General features: G+C 38.8%; 1 protein-coding gene across 1 annotated transcript in view; it reads left to right on the top strand.

The window, feature by feature from the left end:
• LOC139745217 (potassium voltage-gated channel protein Shal-like) overlaps positions 1 to 22,910 on the top strand; it is a 126,647-nt gene that overhangs the window by 70,561 nt on the left and 33,176 nt on the right. The window contains exon 4 of the mRNA XM_071655621.1: positions 6,132 to 6,221. Within this exon, the coding sequence (XP_071511722.1) occupies positions 6,132 to 6,221 (90 nt within the window). The remainder of the gene's footprint in view (positions 1 to 6,131; positions 6,222 to 22,910) is intronic.

Genomic DNA, 22,910 nt, shown 5'->3' with positions numbered 1-22,910 from the left:
GACACTGGGAATGTTGCCAAATGTTATGCCGTAATCAAGTGTGTGTGTGTGTGTGTGTGCACTGCCCGGGGCCCAGAAATCTGCAGGTATACTTTTGGCAGCTGTCCCAAACAGTGGCTTTCATCTCTCCACAAGATGAGTCTGTTACAGTTGCAACCTTGCCTCATCAATATACATATATTTTTTTCAGTCTTTCTTTTTTTTTAAAGCTCTGCTGCCAAGTATAATGTCTGATACACTTTCAAAGTCTGTGTGACTAGACATGCATCGGCAGTCATAGACAGACACTGACATTTAGTGTCACACACACACGCACACAAACACACACACACATTAATGCTATGGCAACAAGGTTTGTTTTTATGGAGTTAAAAACAAAGGCAAGGCTATTTCTAAGGTGTGCATGTCGGACAATTAAGTACTCAGAACCTATTTGTGTTTGTAGTCAAAACGTTGCCCTCCCTTGTTTTGTGTCCGCCATATTCCTTTGCAATTATATCTTTTGTATCTGTCATTCCTTTGCAATCATTCATTTGCATCCGCCATTCATTGCAGTCATTCATTTCCATACCAGCAGGAAATCCCACACATTGTAGCTCTAAAAGAGATGATGAACCATGTCCAAACATCATTCACATTCCTCTATAAAAGGTAATCCATGGTCTCTGATATTTAGCCAGATCTTTGGGGGAGTGTGGGAGGGAGGAGGGGGGGGGGAGAGAAAAAATAGAGGTTGGGCCTAATTACACAAAGAATAGAAACAATTTCCCGTGATGAGAGAGAAAAAAGGAGAAAGGAGACAGGGAAAAACCAACAAAACTTGTGTAGATTGTCCACGAGTGTGATTGATTGCGGTGACTATATACAGGACATGATCAATCTCTTTGCCTGTGTGGCAGAGATCGAGGTAGGGCAGGACACTCCAACAGTGTTTAGTCAATGCAGGGCACCAAGGGTAAAGAAAACAATTCTTTTGCCCCGCAAACTTTGAATTCAAGCTGCTTGAAGAGATTCGGAGAAGGTCATTCACAAGATTTCTTTCGCCCATGCATTTGTAGTTCCTCTCTGAAAGCATATACATGGTATCTTTACTGACACTGTCTAAACAGCATGCAGTCAGTCTTATTGTCCTGGAGAGAAAAAAAAAAGGTTCTCGGGACCGGTCAAGATCGTGTGTCCATAGGGACTGTATTGAATGGTCCATTTTATGACACTGTTTACATCTCGTTGAGCATTAAATGACCTACATCCAGGAACTACAAATACGAATTGTAAAGCAAGTCGTATGAATAAACCTAGATGGTATAAATCAGAACAGAAATGAATCGGTAGAGCTAAATCATTTAGACCATATGCCAGCAATGACGCAAACTGAGTAGAACGTTGAAATAGTCATTGAAGAAACCCCACATACCCCATGTAAGCAATGCTGTAATAAAATATCACTTAAGTATGAATATTCATAACTGGCAAATGGACATGTGAGTTCAAATTTACACACAATTTCCAGATTTTTATCACTCCTACCCTTTGTCAATAGCATTGCCAATTCTAGAATCCAAAGAATCTTTTATTATATATAACTAGTGTTTCATATTTCAAAATGAATCAAATCAAAATCAAATCAAAATAAGAATATTTAGGTATAGGTTGTGACTAGAATGTCATTACCATGATGCACTAATGTAGATATTTGATTTGATATATTTGTATATTAAAGGCTTGAGAAACAAATTATAATTTACAGAAATGAGACACAAATGAATACCAGTACACAACAGCAGATGGAACATCATTTTCACTACAAAAGACAAATGGGAAATCAAACAAACAAACAAACAGATAAATAGGTCTAATGGCAGCTTTAAAGTCCATGAACACTAAGAGGAAAATACCTGTTGACCCATGTGATGAGACTGAAAACATCCTCCTTTAATCTTTACAAGGGTTGACTGGAACTGCTTTGAATCTGTATGGACCAAATTCCAAAAGCATACAATTGTTAGTAAAATTAGCATGTGCAATTGTTCATAGAGTAATTATAATTTTAGAAAAAAAAAAGGAAATGGATGACATCTTCACCACTTGAGCTTTTTTTAGCTTTGTTTATTAGAAGATTAAGGATAAAATGGCATAGGGAACACGACATGTACAAATCTCACCAGTGTAGTACTAATATTACTGTACTTGAGTTAAAGGGGAATGAAACCCAAATATACATGTGCATTGAGTGTATGCAGCAATATTAGTAAAACACATCAGTGCAGGAAAGGAAGAGAATATTAAGCAGAGGGGTGAAGGTTGAGGTGTTAATTTTCTTCGGACTATAGAAAATCAACCATCCATTCCAATGTTATGCATCATTTAAGTTGTGATGCAGCCATTGCTGGATGAGAAGACTACTGTAGTTTGTGACATCACGTATAGAAAACAATATAAAGAAATTAGAAAGAGAATTTTACACAATTTAATTTTTATGAAAAGTTCACATTCCCCTGACTTGTTTCTGACATATGTTACAGGTAATATTATTCCCCCTGCCTTCTAAAAGAGTTAAGTCAAGTGCTTTCCATACTGTGAGAAGAGTGAAGATTGATTGAATTTTCTTTGTATTGTCTTTATATTGTTTTCCTTACTTGATGTCGCAAAGTGTTATAGCCTTTTTATATGCAGTCACGGCTGCACCAAAACTTTACAGATTTATAACTTTTGAATGGATTGTCTGATTTTCCTCAACTTTGCTTATGGTTTCTATTAATATTGCTGCATTATCTCAATTCACATATACAATTGTATGTATTTGGGTTTCATTCCTCTTTGATACTAGTGCTACCAAGAGTGAACATAGAGAGTGAGATAGAGAGAGAATGAGAGCAACGCTACTTGGTATTCACATACAGTCGGCACTTAACCACTGCAAGACGCATTGCTAGTTATACATTAGGCCATTAAAACTTCATACCTCATTTCTGCCCCGATCCCAGTCGGTAGCAGCAATCTGTGTTGCAGTGGTTCCAAAACTCTCAATAAAAGGGACTTTATCAATCACTGCAAACCCTGTAGGGCTTATGCATAAATTATTGACAATCGAAGTGCTGCGCCTTTAGAAACGAGAGCTGCCGTCTGACACATTTTTCTTTCTCTAATCCAACGGCAAATGAAGTGCAAATTGTCCGACTCGGGCGGAAGCGAAGGAAAGGGTAAATGTAGCAGCGGAAGGAATGACCTACTTAACGACTGACTTGAGGCAGATTTTGCTGGAATTGGAGAAAGTAGATGAAAGATCACCGGGGTGAATTTGCCAGTTTCTGCCAGTTGTGCAATGAAGATTTGTTTTCAAGCTTGGAAATCTGGGCTGAGGGGGCTGTTTTTTTCACAATTTCACCAAATATTACCCAATTATTCTGAGAATTCATGGGAGGGTCACAGAAATATGTGGATCATTGTTAGGCATACCATGAGTCTGTTTCTTCCAAGTTCAGCACTTGGATGCTCGTGGAACTGCATGTTAATGTGTGTACACAATGGACTGAACTTGGATGGAAGGGATTCCTGACATGCTCTACAAAGATCCTCATTTCTCTTTGACCACTGAAGCAAATCGGATGGGGTTTTCTGTAAGATGTGAATGATAAGTTATAGTTTCATACCCTGAAATTGTATTTGGATTGATTTACTATTTTTAAAGTTATCATTGTGGAGGGTCCATTATATATATTTTTTCTTTTTTACATATGGTACGAGCAGTTTGTTTCACTCCAGCATTGGCATTTTTGGGAGTCTGCAGGAGTCATGGTGTATATGCAGTTGAATTATACTTTGTTATTGACCTGGAAAAAAAACAATTCTGATATATTGTTTTCATTTCACACAAAGTCTTTGTTTGTCTTTGCATTTGCATTCTATAACAGATATATGGCGCTATACAAATGCTGTGGATCATCACTGTGATTGAAAAAAAAAAACACATTATAGTGAGGTTAATTCTCATCCAAAGTTTCTTGTTCCTGTTACAAAACTTCAACTGAGAAAATGTTACCTTGATATTCAAAAAGGTGAGACGTGGTATGAAAAATATATATTTTCCAGAATGGGACTAAGAATTCAACCTTAGCACATGATAGTTCGGCAGTTTTACTGGCCTGTAGAAGGAGACAAATCAACCAAACCAAAAATGTGAAGGTGGGTTTCTCTGTACTTTTGACTGGTATTCAGTGAATACTTTGTTTGCCAAGTTTGCATGCCTAACTCAGACGACGTCTTTACCAACTGTGCATATTTTGTTCAAATGGTCAACGGCGCACAAACTGATCGATGAATCACAATATGTCACAGCACATTGAAAGCATCACCTGCGATTCCATCCCTCGCACATATTGTATATGACTTGCAGTGTGCCGTGATTAAGTACTGGTGTTCCATGAGGATCTTTTAAGTGAATTCTGATTTTCTGTTGGGTTTGTGTCTCCAAAAAGTCATCCTTCCTGGTCAAGTTTGCAACTGTTTTGCCTTCCTTCTCACGTTTTCCATTCTTTGTTCTCAGTGTACATGGCATGCAACTTCTACTGAAAATATGAATTGTACAACCATCATTAAAAAAAATAACAAAATTAAAAAAAAGTCAGTGAATGATATTATTCAGCGCACATGCTGTATTGCAGTATCCTGTTTTACCTACATATTAAAGTGGCCTTGAACATGACTTGAAGTCTGGGCTTTCTGACGGGAGCTGCCATATAACCTCCTACTGCACTTTACATCCTGCTACAGGAGGAGGTTGAACCCATAAACATTGCATGGTCACCAGAGAGAAAGAGCTATTGCCCTGCATTTCTCCCCCCACCCCCCCACCCCTACCCCCTACGTCCAACACGGTGATATGTTATGCTTTATTCTAAAACAAGGCATCACACATGCCAGCGCAAACTGCAGAAGAATCACTCACATGATTTGGGTAACATTGCAGTGTCTGACCCGGAACGGACAATTTGAGCGATGGCTTCCAGACAGCGCCTTTTCTAGCCATGACAATATCACCCACAGAAAATAAGCAAATGTGACAGGAGCAGATGATTACTTACATTTTCTGCGAATGAAGATGTATTGATGATTTTCCTCACCAAGGCTATGAACCAGCAAAAGTTATCAGATCGATTTTCCTTCTGATTTTGTTTTATTCTGGGTTGTGTGTTTGTGTGTATATTTGTTTTATTCCCGTTGAGCATTTAGAAGTGCTCTAAAGAGATCTATGCAAGACAGATTGTGTTTATTGTGTTTGCCAGAGATGCAATCTTGTCCGTTTCTAGGAATTGGGAGCGCAGACTGACAAAGCCACTTATCCATGTCTTTTGCCTTGCAAACTCCTGCAACCAATAGCAACACAATCTGCCTCAGTCATGTCAAAGTTGGATTTGATGTGTAGCATGAAACATGCATGGTGCAAGTTGCCATCTTCTGTCATTCGCTTACCCCCCCCCCCCCATAAAAGGACATGAAAAAAAAAAGATGATTGCTGTCCTTAAGAACTCAGTACATGGCCTCGAGGCACGCTGGAATCACATATTGAAAGTGAAAACTATGTGCCATATCAAATATACATGAACGGCTATGTCGAAGAGTGATGGAGTCACGGAAAACGAAACCATCATTTTAAAAGCATGCCAGGTCACAGCTTGCTCGACCATACATCAAACTTTTTAAAGGGTGCTGCATGTGAGTTACGAAGTATTAATTTTCAATTCTGTGCATCTCATATGAAGTCATATATCATTAAGAGAGCATTGCGATTCCTTGTTCAGCATGCATATTATTACATCCACCTCAGACTGCATTGATCATTAGTAATCATCTCAGTTTGAAAATGATGATTTCTGTAGTTCATAGATGTGGATATTCATACTGGATTAACATTACCCATGTGTAGGTTCTGTCTGATCATCTTTCATGCTTAGTCACTGCCATCATCTTAACCCATTGAGGACGCACTGATTTTGCTATAACACGCATTTCCCATAGACACCTGCCTGAGTATTCTCGGGACTCGTCTTCAATGGGTTAAAATGAATGGACCAACCAACAAGCTAACAGTTTAACAAAAACAAAATGTATCTGTTTTTTTTTTTCCATTGCAGAGTGGATGTAGTATTGATGACATGAATCTCAAGTACAGTCCATATGAGTCCCAGCATCATCATTTACTCAGCTGCCTAGAGAGAACAACGGTAAGTCTCACAATTAACCAACCCCTCTGTGTTCTTCAATGTATTCAAATACTGTATATGACAAGTATTTCATGAGGTCTTTTATTTTTGCAAGTTTTGCAAATCAGGTGCTATTTGCGAATTTGAAACTTGACAGAAAATTCTCATTCCGCATACATTTCTCCGTTCAGTACTATACTCCGCAATTGCAAATTTAACCACTCGCGAAATTATCGGGAAGACCCGATTTGCAAAAAACAAAAAACAAAATCCTCTCCAAATATATGTCGTATACAGTAATATGCATGTATTTCTTTCGACAGGTCAATTACATTCATAGGTTTGATAGATCTACATCATAATATATTTATGATTAATGGGCTGTACTTATCCTGAGGACCCAATGGTAAACTATCAAAGTCATCCATCAAAAGTATTTAGAATTTACTTTGCATGTTCATTTGTACAGTTTAAATGCAAATACTGATCTCTCCATTTTAATCAACTTGTATTTTAGATTGAAGCTGCTGAAACACAGAAAATAGTTCAATATGTGATGATTCTAATAATATCTTTAAAAATATTTCTTATTATGTATCAAATGCCATATTGAAAAAAAAAAATCATTTTCTCTATTTGATAAAGACCTGACTTGAAAAAAAAAGAAGAAAATGGCCTTAATCTGTTTTTGCGTTCGAACTCTTCATTTGTTTACTTTGATGGCAGGTGTATGACAAGCTTTCTCATTGGTGGGGTGACCTTTGTAACAGAAATATGCTCATAATTTTGATTTATTAGTATACTGGTCTGTTACAAGGCAACAAGAGCAGTTAATTAAACCAGTTATAGGAGTTGCCCTGTTCCTGCAGGTAGAAGATGGTTTAAATATACTGGTATTGCTGAATCTTGTGAGGCTTGTGTAAATATGGAAAAGGCTATTACTGTATAGTCTAATGAAGCTTTACTACATAACAATTTTTATAGTCTTTTTTTTTTTTGTAATTCTCACTACATTATTTCCTCACCAACAGTGGGCAAATACTGTGATATTTTCCAGTGGTTTTAAAATGGAAAATTTCCACTGGTTTTAAAATGGAAAATTTCCACATTGATACTATGGTACAATTGTGTGTGTATGTGTGTATCTATGTGTTCGTACACATACATAAACATTTGTGCTCCAATGATTGTTATGATTGAAGTACCATGGCACAATGTTTGTGGAATATCTGAGTGTAGCTGATAAAAATCTAAATTCCATTTACTGCCTCCCCCAGGCACAAATGAAGACAATGCGATTATTTGCATCTATGAAGCTCTGCAGCGTAGTATATATTAGATATCTTGACTGTATGATTAGCAGGCACTTGGAAATTACTTTTCATCCCATGGGAAATCATGGAAAGTGCAAAAAAAAAAGACACAATTTCGAGGAAGTTTAAGAAGATTCTGCACCATTCTCTGTCAGCGTCCACATGCACCCCTCCCCCTCCCCCCCCCCCCCTTCGCTTCATTTCTTTCCCAGTGATCTAAAGGCACTTTAATTGCCAAAGATGTGCCAACTACACCTTGAGACCGGCAGTGCGTCAGTGTGATATATATATATGCCATTGACTTCGCCGCGGTCAAACTCGCATGCGAGAATATGAGAGCTAGAAACACGTTTACAGTACTGTACCCAACATTTGCCTCTCTCCTCCCCTTCTGGCACGTTGCCTCCTCGTGTTTTGATGTTTAGCTATTACACTCAATTACGGGCTTATCAGATAGGACGGCATGGCGGCCGGCATCTTGGATAGGGACCTATATCTGTGGCCAGTTTGTTGAGGAGAGATAGGATGCAACAGTTGCCAAATTTTGCTCCTCTAACAAGATGGGGAGGAGGCAGAAGAAGTGCCTGTGCACCCTCCATCTGCTGTCTACTTAAAAAGGGGGCAATGTTCCTAGCATCTTTCCTCTGATTTGAAATCTCTGAAAACATGGATTGACTCTTTGTGCTCCTTAAGAGTTATTTACAAACACAGAGAGTCCAAACAGGATTCTAACCTTAACAGCCTAGGCACAAGTTTGAGAGGTGCTAGTAATGTAGCGGAAGTCTTCTCTTTTGTCTGTGATCACAAGAGCTATGTGTAGAAGTGTGGATCAACCTGGTAGTGCGTGGAAATGATGATATAGCTTATTGGCCTTTGCTATGGTATAGTAGCAAATGTTGCTATAACAGTAAGTTTAGTAAGCAATGAGTCAAGGATTTGATACCTCGAGGGTTTATCACACAAAGTCTTGTAAATGTCAAGTCTCTTCAAACTGTATATATTTACCTTAAAAATTATGCTACATCTAACTTCCAAAGCCCGCTGAGACCTTCCATGATGCTTTGCACATGACACGGCAGAGGTCAACTCAGATTTAATTTTGACTGCAATCACAAATTATTGAGACTTTCCTCTCTAGCAAGGGATTGTACTTCATACTGTGTACACAGCTAAATATTGGCATTCAGGCTATAATGGACCACCAGCTTATTGATTGACTATCATTTTAAAACACCTGTCTTGAAATATATTGGAAATGCTACAGCTCTGCAAAGCTCTTCTTGGATAAGTGCAAGAAGAAATAGAAGTGTAAGATTGCTTCATTGAAACTTGACTTCTTTTTGGGATGGAAACCATTACACAGTGATAATATGTTCACCTTCTAATGAATTCATATAAAGCATAACCATGACAACCCCTTTACTGATGCATTTCTCAAACAAAACATTTTGGTGAAAGATGAAAGAATAGTGTACTAGTATATGTAGGTTCCCAACACAAGCAGTGTGTTCATTTTACTGTGTACATATCACTCCTTTTGCAATTGCAATAAAGCACTAAGTATAAAATTAGTGTGGTACCTGAAACATCATCTAACCCTTTGAGTGCATTGAGTGCTGATTGGTGCAAAACATCCACATCATTGTACACACTCTCCATAGTCCCTGGCATAGAAAGAGTTAAAGTGGAATATCTTTTTTGCCAATGGGGTGAATTTGGAGCGCAGCTTATGTAAAGGACGAGGGAGGGTATACGTCACCAAAGAAGTCTTGTCAGGAGTGATACCCCTCCAGCACACACGTACCTGGGATCATTGCCGTACATTGGTTGCCCCTGGAAACTATCCTGCGTGGGAGTGAAAGGGGGGGAACTCTCCTTTGTAGACAGCCTCAAGATATGTGCTGCGGCATGGGTTCTCTGCTGGCTTGTGGTGTTGGGCAAAAAAAAAAGATAAACGTGAGGTAAACTGCAGATTAGTGGGCAGATGTTGGATTAGTGCACATCATGGTGACAAATTTAGTCATGACTTTTCTCGGGTATCAGTATATGAAACAAACTTTTAAAAAACCACACACACAGATTTTTTGATAATTGTGTGAGCACTTGTCAGCGACCATTAAAGGCACCAAACTGTAATGTAACAGCTGACAGTCACATAAAGTAGGGGGGAAAGGCTGTCATACTTTGAATTTGTTTGATGTACTGTTATCACATTGGATTAAGTTTACATTTTGTTTACAAGCTGAGTTGGTTTTGCAGAATTCTGCCACATTTTGATTTGTCCTTCCCGCCTGTTATGTTCATGTCGATAACTGGCCTTGAAGAAGAGGAGAGTGTTATAACATCGTTATTCTGTATATCATGTTACACTGCTGCTTCTTGCTTTAAAGCTGAGTGTGATGGGGAATGCTGATAAGTAAGTTGTTGATGTCTATTGTTCTTGAAGCAGATGGGAACATGTAATCAGTGTGATGTCTCTAGCAATATGCTCAATATATTCTCTTGTGTTTATGCTTGAAACCAAAGTTGTTATTGTCGCATGGTACTTACTTTGGAATCATTTCAGAGTCTTGCCTTTGTACAAAGTTATAAAAACCCCATTCCCATTTCTCAACAAACAAGGATTATATTTCAAACACTGTTCATTTTCTTTTCCATTCATGTGAGTCTGGGAAAAAAAAAACCACCTCTATCCAATTTCAAGGACTTTTTTTTTGCCAAACAGATAGGATGCCAAGTGTAATTCATTTCTTTTAGTTATCTGATTTAAGAAAAAATATGTTGACTGTGTTGTTATAGGCCAACATGCTTGAAGTCAACCACATATGCCTACATTCAGGGGTTTAAGGTTGGACAGTCAAAATCTATCTGCCTATTGAAAAACAGGTCATGGATTATTCAGTAAGCACTGCATGTTTTCGGCCATGAAAACATACCCATGTAAAGTCATGTTAGTCACATTTAGATTTACTTTAAGGAATGATCAGTGGAAAGGGAACACATTTTGCCCAAAACAGAACACGTTTTCTTATTCGTGGAACTCCCCTCTCTCTATTCTGCACATGGAATAAAGAAAGTGAGCTATGTGAAACTATTTTTGAAAGCAAAGCGGAATCCATGCTGGCAAATTAAAATTTCCGTCAGGGCTGCATAATTTTTGTTGTCTTTGTTTTAATGCTTTCATGACATGCCCTAATGGCAAGTGGTTGAAGTAAAAACAGGTATAAAGGAGAGAAAACGAGAGAGAGAGTGAGAGAGAGAGTATAGAGAAGAGATGGGGAGTAGTAACAACAACAAAAACAATGTCAACAACGTCTGCATCCTCCTGCACAATCCTTTTTAAAAGGTCATTTGGAGATGGATGCATTTAGGCCTGGCGTCGTGAGCACTTGGAGCCCAAGCACACAGCGCCCGGTGACCTTCCTGGAAGCAGTCTCGCATGTGGGTGCACACGTGTGCCCGGTTCCACCGTAGGCCCATTGGCATCGCTAGCATAGCTGGGATTTCTCACTCGTACATTCATGCACTAGGGTATATCTTAGATATATATATCTTTCTATATGATACACACGCACACACACGTATACATGTGGTCCTGCTCCCTGCTAGGGTCATGCGGAAGATACCCTCTGTTGTTGGTTTTGATTTGTTATCAGCAATATATCCATAGTATAGGAGTACTCAGAAGGAGGTCATGTTTTAGATCCGCCACCATCTCCCAAATGGGTAGCCAGATTCTCCAGCTAAAGTGAGCGCATCTGATGTTCATTATTCAGGGATGTGAGAGTTCAGAGTTTAAACTGATTCCAGACTTTTTTATTCTGCCCAAAACCCACTTTTCAGTCTTTATTGGCGGTTCAAATATGTTGAAATATTCATAGTTTAGTGGCCTTCAGACTTTATTTTTCATAAGTTTCACATTTTTAAAGATTTTTTTTTTCTGCGAGTACTCTGACACCTCTGATTATTCTGAGGTCATCAGTCAGCAAGACTGTCCTGAAACGTTGAAATATGAAATGTATGGCAGTGATACTGTATGATGATGGGTAAAACTGGACATCTAAAGAGATATATGTTTTAATAGAAGATCTACTTTTTGAAATGAGTCCAAACACTGAACAGTAAGTTAAGGTGGCCTTTGATATTTATATTAACCCTTTCTATGCCAAGGTATTGTGTACTATGTGCACAACAAAAAGAGGTTTCATTGCAACTGATTGGCAAATTGCCCTACATCAATGTAAACAACTCGATGCAAGAATCTCATGAATTCAAATGATGATAAAAATAATAATAATGATAATAATATATCGATCTATAAAGCGCAAAACCTATAGACATATATTCTTCCACACTGCAAAAGCTTCTGATGTACTTGATGACAACAGTTAAATGAAAAGATGTGTTTTGAGTCATGATTTAAAGACTGCTACAGTTGGGGATTTCCTGACTTCTAATGGTAGGTCATTCCACGGTTTGGGAGCTGCACAGGCAAATGCTCAGTCTCCCAATGTTATTTTGAGTTTTTTGTTGTTGTTGTTTGTTTGTTTTTGTGCCAATTGGCATGCAAAGCACACAAACGGTTAAAGAAGTTTTTTGAATGTGACATTGAGAGACATTATGTGCATTCACTGGAAGAACTTTCCAGCAGCAGGTCAATTCTTGTTTTTTTTTTGCTTTAGGAAAAAAAAAAACCTAATGAAAGAAAAGGCTCGTGGGCAGTTTGGGCAGACATTATGACCCCAGTTTGTGTGATGTTGCATTACTGTGTGGGCAGTGTGGGCTAATGTTCGTCATGATAACATCACGGGAGCACCATCTGTCGCATTCATCAAGGCTTTGGGAGAAAGATCAATAACGCAACACTTCCAGCATCCAGACTATTAAGTTCAACGTTCAGTCAGGATCACAAATGCACACACACACAAAAAAAAAAATCTGCCATCTGTTTAGCACAGCGGAGCCTCCCATTGTGCATAAAGTAGAACTGATGTCTGCCATTAATTTCATTCTTTATCTGTATGTATGTCAATGCCCATAAAACGCACTTTAATAACACTCTAGTAGTAATAGTGACATTAGTAACACTAGATTTAATAGCAGATATGGGGTTCTTCAGAAATTTGGAATTGCTTAAATGTGTAAATAAAACCCCGCTGGTAGATGGTACACTTTACTTTGTATGTATGTCTTAAACGTTGTTTGTCATTATGCCCCAGTGGTAATCCAAACTTGGATTCAAGAAAGGTGATGAGGACTGTATCAGGTATCACAGAGGATGTTGTTTTGTGGACAGCCAGCCCCCATCATGTCCTAATTTTGTGACGGAGTCATTCAAACCGACACACACAAACAATTTGTGCCTCATTACTGGAGGAATCTAGCCCCTCATCTGCTTTCCCCATCGCCTTCTCATTATAGAGAAACTTATCTCCAATTTCCAAGTCCTAATCAAATTGCAAGAGTCTCGCAAAAACGTCATTGTACAATTATGTTCAAAATGCGTCATTCCAGCACCGTTGCAAAATCTTAACAACAAAAAAAAAAAAGAGGAAAAAAAATGCATACACAAGGAAACTGGCAAACCAAGCAAAATTTTCACACCTGGAAAGCTGTGACCCTGTGCAGGTGCATTACATAATTAACCTATAGTGAGGAAGACAGGTTGGGCTTGTGGATGTCAGACCCTGGGGTAGGAAAAAGTTTTCCAAACACCAAGAAACATTGGTTATTACACGTAGGAAGTGTTTTTTTTTTTTTTTTTTTTTTTGGGGGGGGGGGGCAAGGCTACTCTCTGTTGTATCAGATCTTGTATGCAAACTTGTCGAAGATCCATGTTGTAAAATGCGAGCCAAAGTGCTTCATTGGTGATTCTGCATGAGATGTGGGATTTATTTTTTTATTTTAATGACACTAACTGGTAAGAGCTTGTCTTTCTGTGTGGTATTAATACTCTGAGGGGTGCTATACATGTTCCTGGACCAAGAGGTCAAAATCAAAACCATCTCAGTATAGCAGAGTTTTAATTGAGGCAAATAGGGGTCCCGTCCCTGTATGATAAAAAGAAGAAGGTTGCTGGCAATATACGAATATACAAATATACGAAGTGAACTTCCCCAAACAAGTACACTCCGGAGAGTTCAGGGAGAGAGGTGGATTGGATGGCAGAGTGGAGATGTAGTCGGCCGCTCGCTCCGAATGAATTGATAGACAAGTTGCGGGTAGGAAAAGACATGGAGACCCTCCACTGCGGCCCAGCGGGTCTGTTTGACCTATGCATGGCAGTTAGGAAGCTAATTGGGAGTGAGTGCTGTAAGACGGTACACTATTATGGGTTTTCCTCCTCCTCCTCATTCTCTTCGTCATCATCGTCGGTCCTTGTTCCTCTCATCCTTTCTGCCTTAAACCACCCCCTCCTTATCTCTTACCCTTCTCTCTTTCTCTCTGTCCCTCCACTCTCCCTGTTTTCTTTTCCTTTTTTTGTCTATTTCTCTTTCTCTATTTTTTCCCTTGCCAATTTCTATGTCTGTATAGCATCCATCTTTAGAACAAAGTGCCACTAGTGTACATCTCAGTCATTTTGTACCTCAAATGCTTATATATGTATGTGCAAGGATTTTACAGAAACTTTTTCCAAATTCCTACAATTTTTTTTCCATTTTAAATTGTTCAGCATACAGAAAAACGTGTGCATGGTATGTGGAATAGCATTGAGAGAGTGGTCATTGCATGCAAACTAGATGATTTAGTTGTTTTCTCAAAGTGTATTTGAAATCTGTTCGAGGGGGCATTGCCATTTTAGTTCAAAGTACAGAGATTAGGTAATACTAATCCTCTTCAGATTGGAAGTCCAGGCAAGTCATTAGTGATATTCAGTGCAAAGACATCACACTCTTGAGCAATCCTAGAATGAGGAGCAGAGACTTGCTTGCATGTCTCTGGTGCCCTCTTTTATGACATGGCCGACTGCAGTGTCTGTGGCTAAAAGAATGATCAGTCTTGACTCTTTTATTTGCACTCACGATGAATTTACAGGCTGCAGTTCTGGCTCCTTCGGCAGATGCGATTTGGAGCAGTCATATTCTTGATGCTGGATTTGGTTGTGTTGGCTAGGGGAAGAAGGGGGGGGGGGAGAAGTGAATGAGAGGCAAAAGAAAGGGGGGCCTTTGCATCATGAGTAGAAGGACAGCGAGTTAGCCAAAGTTGGGCAGGTACCGCTTCGAGGGCACGTACTATGTGTTTGCCGTAGCCTCACTGCCCCGATCGACTCTATATCGGCGAGCCCGTAATCGCACGAGTCCAGAGTAATTGCATTCTGAGTATAAACACAGTCCATGCCCAGACCACAGAGAGCAAACAAATAGCCAGATTTTGTGTCGGAACAAATTTCTCATCTGATGAATGTCTTGCCAGTAAGAAGCCATGTACTGCACTTGGAAATGAAAAGAAAAGAAAAAAACAGGGGGCGGGGGGAATGAATAAGGAGAAGGGAAATTGACCAAAGAGCTAGTATAGATTTTCCAGGTCCAGGAGATGTAGAACAATTTCAGATGGATCTAGAATTCTACTTTATCAGGCCAGAAATAGAGATTGACAAAGATTCCTGTACTGTGAAGTCTCTCCAAGGATGTTAAGGACTTCTCAACACTGTTTGTATCATTGTATTCCTGTGATTATTCCTTCCCCATATCTAGGGTGAAAACAATCAGCAATTTTACAACAATAAGAATGTGGCCAGGTATTGATTCATTGTGTCTAATGAGCAAAAACCTGAAGTGATGGCAAAATTGAAGAATCTAGATGGAAAGAGTGACTTTGATAGACGGACAGCAAGGACCTGCCATGCCTGAGAAAAAAAAAAAGGAATCAAATCTTGTTTGTAGAGCAGGTGTGTGAACCCTCCTGCCATGCACCCCACCCGCCGCCCGACAAATCGTGATATCGACAGAAACTGGCCCATTTCCCCGGCGGGCAAGGAGGAGGACTGGGCCAAAAATAGCTCCTAATATTGTCAAGTCAGCCCTAATTTGGCAATGCATTTCTTTTCACCTCCTCGTCAAGTCACCACCAGTGAATTGGGGAAGCACTGGTTAAAAAGGAGGAGAGCTCTAGCTAGCTTCCAGGTGATGGAGGCACAGCTGTCCCACAACAGAAAGTCCAAATTCAACTAGAGATTGTAATTTGTCATTAATGACAAATTAAGGTGATCCGATTTTTTTTTTTTTCATCAATGATTCCAGTCCTGATCGCAATAGGCATGACCATACAGGTTTCGTCTGTTGTTAAAAACGTTGGCCGTGTGATGTTTGAATTCTCGTTTAGAAAAGGGAGTCATATCTGCCATCTTTGGTACCAAATTCCGTATACACTAGATAACGAAGATACAACAAATACATATGACCTTTGACCCACCTTTACACTCGCAAGATGGCATCTGAGGAAAAAGTAGTTATTTTGTGAAATGATTCTTGCGACATCGTCTATACGTGTGCAAAATATGGGAAAGATAGGACAGGTATTCGCCAAGATACAAGATGAAACATTTATGACCTTTGACCCTAATTTACATACCCAAGATGGTGTCCGATCAAGTAGTTGTTATTTTATGAAGTAATGTACGTGACATGAACTAAACATGTGCAGAATATGGGGGTGATAGGGCGTGTTTTTCTTGAGTTATTGCAAAGAAAGTTGCAGAAAGAAAGAAATATCTCAATACATAGAAGATAAGCTTTAATTTCAACCAAGTTTTTTATCGTGATCCCGACATCGTATGAAAAAACAAAGGCAACAAAACGATAGCGCAAAGTCTCAGCTACAACATATTAAAATCTGGGAGAAATTCACCGAAGGGTAAGTGAGCTAGTGCTCGATAAAGACAATCATGTCAATATTCACATTAAAAAAAATTCCCTCCCATAGAGATAGCACGTCATAACGAAGAAGTACATATGACCTTTGACCTCAATTTGGACAGACAAGATGGCATCTGAGTAAAAAGTGGTTATTTTGTGAAATGATCCTTGTAACATGGTCTTTGTGTTTGCAAAATATGGGAAAGATAGGACATGTATTCACTAAGATACAGGATGAAACACTTATGACCTTTGACCCTAATTTGCATACCCAAGATGGTGTCCGATCAAGTAGTTGTTATTTTATGAAATAATGTACGTGACATGAACTAAACATGTGCGAAATATAGAAGTGATAGGGCGTGTTTTTCTTGAGTTATTGCAAAGAAAGTTGCAGAAAGAAAGAAATATCTCAATACATCGAAGATAAGCCTGAATTTCAACCAAAATTTTTGACGGGATCCCGACATCGTATGAAAAAAGGAAGGGCACATTGACGGTAGCGTAAAGTCTCAGCTACAACATATCAAAATCTGGGAGAAATTCACCGAAGGGTAAGTGAGCTAGTGCTCGATAAAGACAATCAAGTCAATTTTCACATTTAAAAAAATTCCCTCCCATAGAGATAACACGTCATAACGAAGAAGAACATATGACCTTTGACCTCAATTTGGACAGACAAGATGGCATCTGAGTAAAAAGTGATTATTTTGTGAAATGATCCTTATAACATGGTCTTTGTGTTTGCAAAATATGGGAAAGATAGGACATGTATTCACTAAGATACAGGATGAAACACTTATGACCTTTGACCCTAATTTACATACCCAAGATGGTGTCCGATCAAGTAGTTGTTATTTTATGAAGTAATGTACGTGACATGAACTAAACATGTGCAGAATATGGGGGTGATAGGGCGTGTTTTTCTTGAGTTATTGCAAAGAAAGTTGCAGAAAGAAAGAAATATCTCAATACATCGAAGATAAGCCTGAAATTCAACCAAAATTTTTGACGTGATCCCGACATTGTATGAAAAAATGAAGGGCACACTTACGGTAGCGTAAAGTCTCAGCTACAACATATCAAAATCTGGGAGAAATTTACCGAAGGGTAAGTGAGCTAGTGCTCGATAAAGACAATCATGTCAATTTTCACATTAAAGAAAATTCCCTCCCATAGAGATAACACGTCATAACGAAGATACAAAAAGAAGTACATATGACCTTTGACCTCAATTTGCAACGACAAGATGGCATCTGAGTAAAAAGTGGTTATTTTGTGAAATAATTCTTGTAACATGGTCTTTGCGTGTGCAAAATATGGGAAAGAAAGGACATGCATTCACTAAGATACAGGGTGAAACACTTATGACCTTTGACCCTACTTTACATACCCAAGATGGTGTCCGATCAAGTAGTTGTTATTTTATGAAATAATGTACGTGACATGAACTAAACATGTGCAAAATATGGAAGTGATAGAGGCCGTTTTTCTTGAGTTATTGCAAAGAAAGTTGCAGAAAGAAAGAAATATCTCAATACATCGAAGATAAGCCTGAATTTCAACCCAATTTTTTGACGTGATTCCGACATCGTATGAAAAAACAAAGGGCACACTTACGGTAGCCTAAAGTCTCAGCTACAACATATTAAAATCTGGGAGAAATTTACCGAAGCTTAAGTGAGCTAGTGCTCGATAAAGATAGTCATGTCAATTTTCATTTCCAGAAAAACTGCACTCCCATAGAGATAACACGTAAACTGGTCAAATTTGACAAGATTACTTTTAATCCATTTTTACGAGGTGATACCGTTATCCAATCAAAATATTGTAATTTTATGTTTGAAAGAACATTAAATAAGCTACATCATACTGAAATCTGGGTGAAAATTGACAAAGGACTAGTGACATACGCTCGAATGAACTTGAAATTTGATGACGTCATTTTGAAAATTTACTTTTTTTACTTTATTAAGAAATTTGATATCTTTTCATCATTTTTTCAGCATCGCCGACCCATGAAATGATATGTACAACTCATCAGCTTTCAGAATATGTACAGAAAATGGAGGGTCACCGTCCATCCTGACGAGTAATATCGGATTTAAAATTGGCGGTTTTTTGGCATTGTTGCACTGTATTTCGCCATTGACGCGCGCGCGGAATTTCAACTTTGACGGGCCCGTATGACGTCATATTGAGTCGGATTGACTTGAAACTTGGTAGAAATATTCGTTGACATTTCAGGCATCCGATAAGTGTAAAAAATTGGGAAATTTCTATTGCATATGAGCTGTGCGTGCGTATATGTGCGCGCGCGTACGCGTCCGTCCAATTTTTTCAATTTTTCAAAAAATGCTCCAAATGGTCTGAAACGTGTGCAAAAAAATTTTGAGCTCGATTTGAGCATACAAATATTTCAACGCGCGCGTACGCGCGCGTTCTAAGATAAATATGAATTTTGACACTATGAGTAGAATTCGCTTGACTTAAAATATATGTGACGTAAATTTCATTGAAGAATTCTATTCTGTTAATGAGATATGGATGAAAATGTGTTTTCATATAATGACGTCATAGTGACGTCACGGTCGACTGATCAGTATGATTTTATAAAATTTTTCGTCTTTGGGACATGATACATATATGGTATGAGTTTGAAATTGATACTGTGAGAACTTTCTGAGTACGTAGATACACAACTTTTGTCCAGAAATAAAGAAAGAAGAAGAAGAAGAACAAAGAATCCGTACAGATACAGAAGGTGATCCGAGAGGATACTCGGATCACCTAATAAAGCAAGGCACATTATGTCCACAGAGCAAGTCTGGTGCTTGGTGGGCAATCATTTTGCCTACTATATTGCTCAGCCAGTTGAGATGTAGCTTCCACACATTCATATGTGGATGGGGGGGGGGGGGAGGGGTGAGTGAGAGGGGAAAAAAGGGATGCTTGACCCCTGCGGTCTGCCCCGACACACACACACGTTAGATTGAAGTTTCTGACTAATCGGTAATGACAAGTGTTCCTCATAAAATGCATGGATTATTGATCCCTTTTATATAGCAACTTGTGTCTCCAGGGTGTCTCTGGTTTCAAAATAGGAAAGAAAACATGAATAGTTCTCTTGGGTATTCTGATGTCTTCCCTATGATATGGTACATAAGGGAGTAGAAAGGTAAAATTTGCTACAAGCATGTTCACCTTCATGTAAGGTAATTCAGTGACGGTGTGTTCACATCAGTAGTAGATAAAGGGGAAAGTGGGTCTCTCTACCAGGTGGACAAAGCTGTGAGAATAGTTACCAGGCACTGCATTTCATGTGTAATACATCACAATAATGTCACTATATGTTTTACTGCACATCATGTATCTTCATAGTGTATCTATATTAAGATGTCAGTGTTTTTTTATGTGTAGTAACAATTGTCATTAGAATCAAAGTGTGTTAAACAGAGTGAACAAAGCTTGGCTTTGCATGATGCCATTTTACTTTGCAGACAGATACTATCCAAAAAGGGAGAAGATGTTAAAATCTCTTTGTGACATTCACAAAAACAAGACTTTGTAGTCCAATCAAGTCTCAAGATGACTTGAAAATCATTTATGTACTCAAAGGGATCGATCCAATAGGAGGAGTTGATTTAAGAAGAGACCGACATTCATCAATCTCGATGCTGGTAGCAATTTGAACCAAGTTGAGACTAATTCTGTGAAATGAAAAATTTTGTCACTGCAGATAGCAATTTGAGCCAAGTTTAGATTCTTTCTGTTAAAGGGGATGGCTAGTAACCGATCAGTGGGAATCAGTGGGAATGCTGGGGGATGATTGTTCCAATCCTTGTGGGATTCAATGAAGAGTACATTATATATCTATTGTTGTGTGAAAATTATTTGCTTCAGAACGGTCTCATATTCAAGTAATGTGCAGATTAATGCCCCGTCACTGACCAGGCACGCTAACCTGGAAACATTAAATTGCACATTACTTGAATATGAGACCATTCTGAAGCAAATAATTTTCACACGACAATAGATATATAATGTACTCTTAAATGAATCCCACAAGGATTGGAACAATCATCCTCCAGCATTCCCACTGATTCACACTGATCAGTTACTAGCCATACCCTTTAAACTGAGATGCCACCTACACATGCAATGATGGTTTGGGGGAGTTTGATTTGTTGGCTTTGTTTCAGGAGAATACAGAGACATAGAGGGAATATAAAGATGGAGTATTTCTATGCAGAGAGAATTCCAAGTCACACAATGATATAGATCTGGAGGAATGGTGGTTGGGTCCTTTGGAAAAAAAAAAGAAGGAGATATGATGTCAGCTATTGCTATCAAGGGATGTGGGAGCTATTTTGAGTCTCTAAACAGTCGGAGCCGTAGCTGCTAATTGACGAAAGTTTGTAGCCGCGCCAGACAGAACTTGAGTTTCCCCAGCCCGAGTCCTTCTCTCCGTCCCCCGAAAGGTTACGAAAGCAGCGCCAAGAGTTTTGCCGGAGGTCGTGTGTACGATATCATACATTTGCGCCTCGATGAAATCTATTCGCGAGTTTTGATTTACACCTTGTTTGATTGCCCCCGGGCACTGATTGAATGGTTGCCATTGTGCTGGAATCTAGCGTGGAATGAGTTACTGTGTGATCCAGCCTCTGCTATAGTACCTTACCATGTAATTTCATCTCCTGCACACCACCATGCGTGTGCTTACAATGTACCTCTTCTTCATTGTTGTTTTCATATTTCATAGCGCCTTTACATGGAATGACTGGGAAGGATTTCTGTCTGTTGAAATGTTGACTCTTGGTTTTCACTAAAGAGTAGCAAATCCTTGAAAACAATATATTCATGTCATATGTCACTATCATATACTTCATCCATACGTCACAGTCCTTCTCAACAACTACCAATTGAGGAAGAATACCATTAAATCTCTCCAAATTCATGTTTTGGCCCTCTTTTCACCTATTCATTCATTTCATTTTCTCCTGCCTCTTTTTTGCTACTAAAATCATAATTTTTTACTTACCCATATTGCATCTGTATTGGGAGATATTGTTATTGTACATATTTTGCTGCCATAATCATGTCCTCCGCAAAAAAAAAAAGAATGAAAATAAAAAATAAAACTAGCAAATATCTTAATTATGTCCCTATGATAATGAAGAACATGAGAGGAACAATAAATTCAACTTTAACAGACTTGTATCTCATAGAACACCTGTGCATGTGCTTTAAAGTTGAAAATGCTTTGAGTGTTTGTTTTTGTTTTTGTTTTTTGTTAATATGATCAGTGGTGATTCATATGTATATAGCATTCCTGAAGGCTGTTGCATTTTTCCAGGGTTCATATCTTGACGAAAATGGCTCACGCACACCAGCTTACGGACACATCAAATTTTATAACCTTAGCAGTGAAATACAGAGACTCCAACTCTCCCGTTTTCGACGGGAGATCTCCCGCCGAAAGCCCATTTTTGCAAAATCTCCCTTTCTCCCGTTTGAGATTTGATTTCTCCCGCCCTGGCTCTGTGTCTCCCGGTGGAAAGGATTTCTTGCTTTTTTCTATCGTATGTTGAAAAAATAAGCCTTAGATAGCACCAGAGAACATCTAGAACCCTAGGAACTTCGTGCTTCGCACTCATCAACTTGGAGTCTCCCGTTTGCTAGGGGTTTCGGGCGCGAGAATCTCCAGATCAGAAGGTGCTTGGGGTTGGAGTCTCTGGAAATACATGCACATTGTATATCACTGGAGTGCATACACCTGTGTAATGAAGAAACGAGTGTTTAGTTTGTCTCGTGAAAGCATGTGTAAACAGCTTAACATATGTCTTTTGTGGCAGAATGAACTCCTCATGTTTAACATGACTTACAAGATTGATCTTTCTCTTGACTTTATCTCGCAGCTCTTTGGTTGACAGTTTACATAGCAATGAATGGTGATAAGAGTTCACAAAAACTGTTTGGATTGATATGGCTAGATCCTGTGCATGTACAGTGTACAGTGCTACTTCTGCATGGAGTATAATAATCTCTTTAGTGTGTCAAGTGTGTTAAGGCTAAATATATCAGCTAAAGCATGATCAAGGACGTATCCAGCTATAATGACTTTGTGTCTCGTGCAAGGATCAACCAATAGACATCTGTAGCACTCGGGATGATAAATGTCTCTCAAATATACGGCATTCATTTTCTTTTCAGTTCTCAGTGACTAAGTAAACTGTGTTATTTTTGTGTAAATGTAATTTTTGGAAGGTTTATCGTGGCCAATAAATCATCAGCTTTACAACCGCTCACAGCTGAATATTGATTTGGTCTGACTATTGGATTAGTGAGATTGTTCTGGGCTGAAATTAAACAGGGCTGCATGCAAACACTAGATTGCACAAGGGATGTTTACATCTACACTTATTGACCATGATCTTGTAGGTGATTGCTGTGTTCAAACTTACATTTCTTTGATGATCTTCACTCATATCTTAACCCAAACTGAATGAATTCTAAAATGCTAATCAAAACAAACCATTTGG

The sequence above is a fragment of the Diadema antillarum genome, unplaced genomic scaffold (assembly GCF_040938485.1).
Source record: "Diadema antillarum isolate AM-2024a unplaced genomic scaffold, OU_Dant_1.0 seq00001241_RagTag, whole genome shotgun sequence".
Lineage (NCBI taxonomy): Eukaryota > Metazoa > Echinodermata > Echinoidea > Diadematoida > Diadematidae > Diadema > Diadema antillarum.
The sequence above is the reverse complement of the archived record's forward strand: the minus strand, read 5'-3'. Positions and strand labels throughout refer to the sequence as shown.